The sequence below is a fragment of the Octopus bimaculoides genome, chromosome 16 (assembly GCF_046866305.1).
Source record: "Octopus bimaculoides isolate indiv1 chromosome 16, ASM4686630v1, whole genome shotgun sequence".
Taxonomy (NCBI): Eukaryota; Metazoa; Mollusca; class Cephalopoda; order Octopoda; family Octopodidae; genus Octopus; species Octopus bimaculoides.
Genome location: NC_142943.1, coordinates 11,152,055 through 11,162,823, shown reverse-complemented (window position 1 = coordinate 11,162,823; position 10,769 = coordinate 11,152,055). Strand labels below are relative to the sequence as shown.

The 10,769-nt window shown below is 39.3% G+C and overlaps 1 protein-coding gene across 1 annotated transcript in view; it reads right to left on the bottom strand.

The window, feature by feature from the left end:
• Positions 1-208: 208 nt before the first annotated feature.
• The window catches only part of LOC149132273 (xylosyltransferase Oxt-like), a 228,908-nt gene continuing 218,347 nt past the window's right edge, over positions 209-10,769 (bottom strand). Inside the window, exons 3-5 of the mRNA XM_089364882.1 lie at positions 2,870-2,998; positions 1,146-1,313; positions 209-222 (exon numbers count right to left, since the gene is read on the bottom strand). Of these exons, the coding sequence (XP_089221008.1) occupies positions 209-222; positions 1,146-1,313; positions 2,870-2,998 (311 nt within the window). The remainder of the gene's footprint in view (positions 223-1,145; positions 1,314-2,869; positions 2,999-10,769) is intronic.

Here is a 10,769-nt window from a genome sequence, read left to right as displayed (position 1 = left end):
TTTAGCAACAAAAAAATGTTATGTGAACTCCCAGGGGCCATGGGGACCCTGGTTGACAACCCTTGATCTAGAATATACCAATTCATACCTATGAAGTCAAGTCAAATCAATCAAATATAATTGTCAGAAACCAACAGAAGCGCATCATAATTGGAGTATCAGGCCCAACATACAATAATATAGCTTTAAACAAAATGGAAAGATTTTTTTAGATATAAAGATCTGGAAACAGAGATAACCAGAATTTGGGGATTGAAAACAGAAAAACAATCCCAATGATTTAAGACGAAAATGCAAAAATAAAATCCTAATCAAACCAAGAAAAATTATGCATTTACACAAGAACATGCCAAATATAGCACTGTAAGGCATTGTATACATATTACATGCTGTACTTCCAATTTTGAGAGGAGAGGGTAAGGTGATTACATTGACCCCAGAGTGTAACTGGTACTTATTTCATTGACCTTGAAAGGATGGAAGGCAGAGTCAACTTTAGTGGAATTTGAACTCTGAATACATAAAGGGGTAAAATGTTGCTAAACATTTCGCTTGGCGTGCTAACAATTCTGCCAGCTCACTGCCTTAATAATAATGATAATCCTTTCTACTATAGGCACAAGGCCTGAAATTTGGAGGTAGGGGACCAGTCGATTAGATCGACCCCAGTATGCAACTGGTACTAAATTTATCGACCCTAAAAAGATGAAAGGCAACGTTGACCTTGGCAGAATTTGAACTCAGAACGTAAAGGCAGATGAAATACTGCTAAGCATTTTGCCTGGCATGCTAACGTTTCTGCCAACTCAACTCGCCACATTAAATACTACTACTACTACTACTACTACTACTAATAATAATAATAATGGTTTCAAATTTTGGCACAAAGCCCGCAATTTCAGGGAAGGGGATAAGTTTATTACATCGACCCTAGTAAGATAAAAGGCAAAGTTGACCTCGGCAAAATTTGAATTCAGAATGTAAAGACGGACGAAACGCATGCTAAGCATATTGCCTGGCATGCTAACCATCCTGCCAGCTCATCGCCTTAATAATAATAATAATAATAATAATGATGATGATAATAATAATAATAAGAAGAAGAAGAAAAGGAGGAGATAAGCAAACAGTTTGTGCCAACTTACCTCCAAGTCCGGTGCTAAACACCCTCATGGCAAGGAAACCCCCACATGTTTCCGTGCTGTTTTGTGGACAGTGATTTGAACAATGAATATCTGCTAAGAGACCATATTTGCCATATTCGTCCCCACACCAGCATTCTTTCGTATACTGTACTCCAGCATATTGAAAACCTGAAACAAATAAAGCATCAAAGAATTAAGTTATTTTGGGATTTTTAGGTTTTTGTGATCAGTATGTGCTCCAGCATGGCCTTAACCAACTCCAGAGCAATGCTTTTACCATTTCATCTGCTGGTGCCATGAGAAATGTTTCTATATTGTGAGAGGCAAGAGTCTTAATTCGAAACAATATGAATAAATAAGCATAACATTTGACAGAGTAATCTGAACACTAAAGAGTCATGAAACCTTCATCCATTCACAGCTGTGAAACAGTGTTATTATGTACGCTGAGATGTCTGTTATTTCATTAATCTCTGATGCTATCATACCACCTGCTAGTTATACACATCTTAGATTCAACTTTGATTTAAATCAAGTCATTTCCAAAAGTTTACCATAATCTTCTGATTAGTGATGGAAGTGCAGAAGAAAAGCAGAGAAAGATATAAAGAAAGCATGGCTGTGTGATATTAACAAGTTTACTGCCTAACCACATGGTTATGGGTTCAGTCCCTTGAGCAGCTGTCTTCTACTATAGCTTAGTGGAGATCAAAGTCTTGCAAGTGGATTTGAGAAATGGAAACTTGAAAGAAGCCTGTTGAATATTATCATCATTATCATTTAACATCCGTTTTCCATGCTGACACAGGTGGATGGCTTGACAGGAGCTGACAAGGCCAGGGTCTGCACTTGCACCAGGCTCCATAATCTGTTTTGGCTTGGTTTCTACAGCTACAAACCCTAATGCCAACTACTCTATAGTGTGTACTGGGTGCTTTTAACATGACAAATACACCAATGCTTTTTATGGCCAGGAGCTGCTTGGGCTTCATCTTGTCTGTTCTTGCATGGTTTCTACTGCCGGACGCCCTTCCTAACGCCAACCACTTTACAGAGTGTACTGAGTGCTTTTAACGTGGCACTGTGCCTTCACCCCCATTCCCAGCATGACCACAGTCCAATCATGTAAAAGATAGATCGTCTGACGAAAAACAATGAAAACTTAGTAACAAAAAGAGGCGATGAAGTTAATCCTGAAACAGAAGAGGATGAAGAATACGTGTGTGGTGGGGTTGGGAAAGAAGAGATGATCATATGGTGTTATGACCTGTCACATGATTTGGTATGGGATATTTCATATTTTATTAGAAAATCGATTTACTCAATGACAAGCATTGTCATAAAAGTATAGATTTCTTGTCAGAAAGCTAATTGTAATTTTTTGAATGCATTTTGCAGCTAGTTCAAAGAAAGTCATTGTCTTAATGTCTAATTTTTTCCATGCTTGTATGTGTTGGTTTAATGGAATCTATTGTGGTAGATTTTCTGTGGCTGGATGCCCTTGCTGTTGCCAACCTCAATCGTTTTAAAGCAAGGTAATATTTTCCATGGTCAGACATGTTTTCACAGATTGGCAAAAAAGGGACACTGCTTGTATGACAGTGAGACTCATATACAACTATCACACAATGTCAAAACACTCTAACCACTAAGCCATGTGCCTCTGCAGTAATGAGTAGAAGTTATTAGAGTCATATAGAAGAAGAATGGATTTTCATATTTACCAGCTTGTAAGCAGTGAGCAATGCACACAGAGGGTGAGTTGGTTTCTGGGAAATCCTTATGATGCCCTCCCAGCTCCCTTTTGGCACGGGAGTCCCGGAAACATCCAAAGTACATTCCTGTGTCATTACCTGAAACAGATGAAGAAAAATTATCAGCACATGATTAATGATAATATGGAGTTGATCCAGTTGGTACACACACACACAAGCATACAGTCAGACATATAAATTCAAACTTATTTTATATACTCTGTTATTCTTTTACTTGTTTCAGTCATTTGACTGTGGCCATGCTAGAGCACTGCCTTAAAGGGTTTTAGTTGAACAAATTCTTGGGGGTAATGAGCACTCATTTGACATAAGTGAAATTACATAAAAAAATGTGTTCCTTGTTACGACAGACATTTTTCTTCTGGCAACACTGCTCCTGTCCAATGTAATGGATGTGTAAATAGATTCAGTAAACCTTTTGAATTCAAAGAATCTATGATTTACTTCCTTTCAAATGAAGCATGTAATGTCAGCACAAATAAATATATTGTGGGGTAATTGGTTAAAAAAGTTCCTCAACCCCTGACCTAATGTGTAATGATATTTTCAGACTGCTGCTTATTATGTACGATATGTCATTAATGTTAACTCCACAAAGCCAGTATTGAGTACACTGCATCTAAGTGTTAAATTATCTCTGTTACTTCCTGGTCCTGGATAGAAAGGTAGATAGACAGACAGATAGATAGATAGACAGATACAGAGAGAGAGAGAGAGAGAGAAAGAGAGACAGACACATAGATAGACATTTGTTTCCTATGTCTGGGGAACTAAGGACATAAAATCTAATGCCTGCTATTTCTAGCAAGGCAAGCTTTCACATAAAGAATCTTATAAAATTTACAGGGTAAATGATACTCTCTCCTCTGGCTTACACACCACCACTACTACCACCTCTATAACAACTAACACCATCGCTGCTGCTACTACTGCTGCTGCTGCTACTACTACTACTAAGTGTGCTTGATCAGGGTGACCTGGGGCAAAACAACAACAAGAGCTGCTACCCACACAGCTGCACCCTATCCACTCCATACATCAACCAGAATTTCTTTAATTCTCCAGAGATAAAATACTTATTTTCCTTATCACCACTGCCACCACCACTACTGCCGCCGTCACCATCCCCACTGCTGCCACCACCACCACCACCACCACCACCATCAGTTCATTCCCTCCACACCAAATGAACCCTGCCACACGGAATGTAGCTCAGTGATGGACTTACCCGGCCTCCCACCTCCATCTAGCTAATGACAGCTGCATCTTATACACACACACACACACACACCAACACCGCTAAATAGAGTTGGGCACATAAAGGTTACAGTTTTCTATAGAAGTATACCAAAATTCCATTGCAAAAATACACATACATAAACACACACACACACACACACACACACACACAAAATGCAGATCTGTACCAGAACCCATAAAGAGAAAAAAAACTCTGTTTCACAAGCAGAGCTGATTATGAAAGAAAAATAAATTTTAAATTATACAACTCTTTCTCTCTCTCTCTCACACACACACAAACACAAACACACATGCTTTTGCCTGAAAATTGCAAGGAGTGAAATTTGAGTCATGAGATAAAAATGCTGTTTCAATGAACATAGTTTATTGAAGTGTGTGTGTATGTGTGTGTAGGGGTACCAAAAAGTAATCAGAAATGATCATTGTAGTTCAGGATTCCACCGTTAGAAACCACTTGATGTGACCCTCAAGCATCAGTATGCCAACTGGTGTTGTCGAGTGTAGTCCTACTGTCACGTGGTGCATCTTTGCTTTGCAGTGCTTCTCCCCTCTTCATTGATGTTTTGCGATGGTTGAAACGAAGGAATAGCATGCTCCTGTGAAACTCTGCTGGGGTAAATGGCAGCCGAAACAGTTGTCGTGCTTCTTACAGCTTACAAGGGCGCTGCCATGAGCAAAACACAAGTTTATGAGTGGTTTTCATACTTTAGGAATGGTCACTTGTCACTTGAAGACCAATCTTGTTCAGGGCCTCTGTTGACCTCCCGAACAAATGTTGCTATGCATGTTGCTATTGTCATGTTTGTTGCAATTGTTATAGTTGTTATGTCCACTGCAATTACTATCATGCCTGGTACTATTGTCGTTGAGTCTGTTGCAATCAACATCATATCTTTTGCTAATGTTGTTATATCTGCTGCTAATTCTTGCATATTGCTATGCCTCTTGCTATTGTCATGTTTGTTAAAATTGCTATAGTTATGTCCATTGCAGTTGCTATTAAGCCTGGTGCTATTGTTGCTAAGTCTGCTGCAGCCATCGTCATATCTTTTGCTAATTTTGCTAGGCATGTTGCTATTGTTATGCTTGTTGCTCTGTCTGTTGCTGTGGTTGTTAAATCTGTTGCAATTGTTGTCAATCTTTTGCTAATGTTGTTATATCTGCTGCTTATTTTGCCAGGCATGTTGCTATTGCTATGCTCTGTTGCTATTGTCACATCTGCTGCAATTGTTGTTAAGTCTGTTGCAATTGTTATACATATTATATCTATAGTTATTGTTGTCATGTCTATTGCTATTGTTGTTATGCTGGCTGCTTTATCTGCTGTTATTGCCATTAATGCTTGAGGCCCATGCTGTAGTAATCAACGTTCTGAAACATCAAGGTATCACCGTCTTCAGACGTTAACAAGGTGTAATAACACAATATGTAATGTTAGATCAAGAAGACAGCTTAACACTTTGAGGTAACATGGCCTTTGTTACAGACGGTAAAACCATTTATTTAGTCACTCTGCAAGCATCTCCCTTGGTTTTATTTCCGCTCTGATCTGCTGTTGCAGCCACCATCACCACCACCGCCACCATTAACGAACTACTTTACCAGCTTTACAGATAGTGTTCACTGTTTGTTTTAGATATTGTCATATCTATCTAGAACAGTGTAAGAGTGTAGTGTAGATTTACAGAGTAAGCTGATGATGATGGAAGAAGTGATGATGGTTAAGTTGGCAGTTCTGGTGATGGTAGTACATAGTGATGATGATGATGGTGATGATAGTGGTGGTGGTGGTGGTGGTCATTGCAGTGATGATGATGATGATGGTTATAGTAATAATGCTGGTGGTCATTGCAATAATGATGATAAGGCTGATGATTATGATGGGGAGGTGCTGGTGGTGGTCATGGTGATGATGATGATAACAGTGATGATGATTATGGTGGTAATGACGACGACGATGATGATAATGATGAGGTTCTGCAGTTTCTGCCTCTCTATCACTCCAATAAATGCAACAACAACAACAACAAACAATGACTTCATTCATTGCCACTAGGGTGAAAGATGGGGTAGGGGTGGGGAGAGGGGTGGCATTAGACAGAAGGATTACAAATGAAAGATGAAGCTTAACATCAAATATGGAAAATGTAAACAATAACAACAATTTGAAACAACAATAAATATTTCAAAAATACTACTACCACTACCACTACTACTACCACTACCACTACTACTGCTGCTCTCAAAAATTAAGTAAAAAAAACAGGAAAAATAATCCAGGATCCTTCTCTGGTACCGGATCAATCCCAATATCTAATCAGTTTGTGCCAGTCATGGGGCCAAACATCCCCGAAAGTTTCATCTGAATCCATCCTGCAGTTCCTGAAATATCTTATCCACAGACAATCAAACAAACAAACAAACAAACATGACTGTAAACAATACCTCCATCTTAGCAAAGGTGGAGGTAATAATAATAATAATAATAATAATAAAAATGGATTCAAATTTTGGCACAAGGCCAGCAGTTTCAGGGGAGGGGAGTAAGTCCATTACACCAACTGCAGTGATCAACTAGTACTTATTTTATTGACTCCAAAAGGATGAACGGCAAAGTCGACTGGTCATGTGATCAACAAGACTATCATCATCATCATCATTTAGCGTCTGTTGTCCATGCTGGTATGGGTTGGATGGTTCGACTAGGGCTGGTAAGCTGCACTAGACTCCAGTCTGATTTGGCATGGTCTTCTACGGCTGGATGCCTTTCCTAACGCCAACCACTCTGAGATCATAATGGGTGCTTTTAAGTGCCACTGGCACGGGTGCCATTTGTGTGACACCAGTATCTGCCATGACTGCAATTTTGCTCCGTTTGAGGGGTCTTCTTCTCAAGCATGACATAGTGCCAAAGGTCTCGGTCATTGCCTCCGTGAGGCCCAACACTCGAAAGGAACTCAACCACTTTGCTTCCATGAGGCCCAACGCTCAAAAGGTAATTACTGGTCACAATTTGCTTTGCATTGTTTATAGCCTTCAAAAAATGTCACCCAACTTGGCTAGGAAAGCAGGCCAGCATTTTTCCTGATCAGAAGGCTTAGTCTGAGTGGACTGGAGCAATGTGGAATGAAGTGTTTTGCTCAAGAACACAATGTATTGCCCAGTCAGGGAATTGAATTCATGATCTAGTGATCATGAATGCAACACAGTGACCACTAGACCATGTACCTTTACACTTAGAATGATATTTTTCTGAATTGACCCAGGAAAAGATGAAAGGCAAAGTTAACCTGAGTGGGATTTGAACCCAGGACATAATTTAGCTGAAACAGGTGCTGCAATGCACTTTCCTTTTGATGCATAAATGCATGCGTGAGCAACCTTTTCCATGACAGTGGTGCTGGTAGGGATAATGGTGGCGGTGATGAAGAAGAAGAAGAAGGAGGGGGAGAAGAAGAACGAGGAAGGGGAAGAAGAGTAGAAAACAGAGAAGAAAGAGGAAAAGGCAAAGAGAAGATAAATAAGAAAGAGTAGAAGACATGAGATGAAGAAGAAAGCAGAAGAGAAAAACAACTATAACAACAACAACAATAGTAATAACCATACTAATGATAATAATAGGTGTAGTTATCATCCCAATTTAAAGTATATAAGGCAGATTGTTTAGTTTTACTTTGGTTGTTTGTGTTTACAGATTCCATTCACTTCAGGTGATGAAGAAATGGCTGCCAGAGAAAATAGTGGCTCTGCTAATTGGTTGGTGAGTGTGTGCGTGTGTATGTGTGTGTGTTTGTATATGTGTTTGGTGCATCAGCACTCAAATACATGTCTCTACACATTTGCGTTTATCACTTACACACCCCCATGTGCAAACCCCAGGAGCAAGAGAAAAATTAGAAAAGAAACCCAGCAGAACTTATTTTATCAAGTAGATCTATTATTTGAGAAACCATTTTATTGCTTTCTTTTTTTTTACTTTCATCTTTATTTGATTTTTTTTTATAACATATGCATACATATGCATTTGCTTACACACACACACACACATATATATATACATATATAGAAATCATGTATCTATCTATATATTTATTACACCTATACGAAGGAGTGCTGAAAAGTTCCTGGCTTTAAGGGTTTCACGAAAGGCCTGATTGGAGATCCAACCTTCCAATTGCTTTTACAGAGATTAGAAAAACTGAAGGGCTGCTGCAATAAGTGTGTGAACCTGAGAGGGGAATATGTTCAATAAAATCATAATTAACTGATCCTCCTTATTTTCTTTTACTCAAAGTCAGGAGCTTTTCAGAATCCACCCTGAATATAGAAATTTGTGTATGTATGTATTCTTTTATTCTTTTACTTGTTTGCCATTTGACTGTGGCCATGCTGGAGCCCCACTTTAAGTCAAATGAATAGTCCCCAGGACATTTTCTTTGTAAGCCTAGTACTTATACTTTTGGTCTCTTTTGCTAAACCACTAAGTTATGGGGATGTAAACACACCAACATCGGCTGTCAAGTGATGGTAGGGGGAACAAAGAGACACACAGGCATATACATATATGAGGTTGTTGCCAGTTCTGCTGGACTGGCTCCTGTGCAGGTGACACGTAAAGTACACCATTTTTAGCATGGCCGTTGCCAGTACCGCCTGACTGGCCTTCGTGCCGGTGGCACGTAAAAAGCACCAACTACACTCTCGGAGTGGTTGGCATTAGGAAGGGCATCCAGCTGTAGAAACTCTATCAGATCAGATTGGAGTCTGGTGTAGCCATCTGGTTTGCCAGTCCCCAGTCAAATCGTCCAACCCATGCTAGCATGGAAAGCGGATGTTAAATGATGATGATGATGATATATATATAGAAGGTTGAAAAGTAACACACGAGTTGATATGTACAAGAAAAATAAGACAAGGTAGAAAATACTAAAATAATTTTATCATGAAATACATTTTGTAACGGTTAGTAACAAAACTAAACGGTAAAACATGTATTTCATGATAAAATTATTTTAGCATTTTCTACCATGTCTTATTTTCCTTTTATATTATATATATATATATATATATATATATATATATATATATAATACACACACACACAAAGAGCAGGCTTCTTTCAGTTTCTGTCTACTAAATCCACTCACAAGGATTTGGTCAATCCGGGGCCGTGGTAGAAGACACTTGACCACTGAATAATTGAATAAGCTGACGGATAATACTTGACACTATGGTCAACTTCATCTACACAATAAATTTGACTCTAATCTCGTTAAAGAGTCACACCATCATTAAATGTCCCGATGAAAATTGTCTTAATCCTTTTGATAGCAAACCATCTGAGATCACCTTTGGTTCTTTAACACAACCTTCTTGCTTTGAAAGGGATCTAGATTAAAAGCCTTCCATTAAGATTTACTGTTAATTTATGTTCCAAACACCAGATTAATAAGCGAAACTTAATTGAAGCCAATGAGGCAGATGTTTTAGCAGAAATATGGTAAGAAAACAGTTAAAATTGCTTTAAGACAATAACTCACATATTATATGTATGTATATATATATATATATATATATGTGTGTGTGTGTATGTGTGTGTGTATGTACATATATGTATGCACATGCATACACATGTACATGCACATATATATGCATACATACACAACATATATCTATATATATACACATACATATATACATGTACACATATACACGTACATACATATACATAACCATATATATATATATATATGGGAGAATATACAAAAAATAACAACAGACGAGGACAGGTGGTGTAAATAACAAAAGTATATATTAGTATGACGCTCGGGAATACGGAAAGTCTTTGATGTTTCGAGCTACGCTCTTCAACAGAAAGAATACGGAGACAAGGAGAAAAACACGGAGAAAAAAAATTGAATAGTGTTCAGTCAACGGTCAATCATAATAATGGCCGATCATAACAATGACTGACCGGAAGTTAGAAATTCTTATTTCAGGAGAGCTAAGAAAGGGGGAGATAACAAACGGTGATCGGGAACGAGGGGCTGTGTGTGGGAGGTAGACTGCTGGTGATCTTGACGTATGTAGTGTGAAAATGGGGGAAGGGAGAAAGGAAGAAAGTAGTTGGTCAGTTGTAGAGTGTGCGTGGTGTGATGCAGGGTATTGGTGTGGTGTGCGTGGTGTGATGCAAGGGTATTGGTGTGGTGTGATGTGAGGGTGTTGGGAGGTGGGGAAGGCATGGGTAGAGTGTGGGGTAGAGGTAGGGGTATGTGGGTAGGGTGGGGTATGTGGGTAAGGGTGGGTGGTGGGTGTAAGGAATTGGATGGGGTGGAGTGGGAAGGTAGAGTAGGAGTGTGTTGGGGTGTGGTGGGATGAGCTTATGAGGGGGTGTTGACGAGGAGGGAGAAGGGGAAGGTGGATGTAAGAGAGGGGGGAGATGGGTATGGGAGGGGAGAGGAAGAGAGGAGAGAGGGTGGGTATAAGAGAGGGAAGGGGGATTGAGAGAGGGGGAAGGTGGGTATGGGGGGAGAAAGAGAGGAAGAGAAAGAGAGGAAGAGAAAGAGAGGAAGAGAAAGAGAGGAAGAGA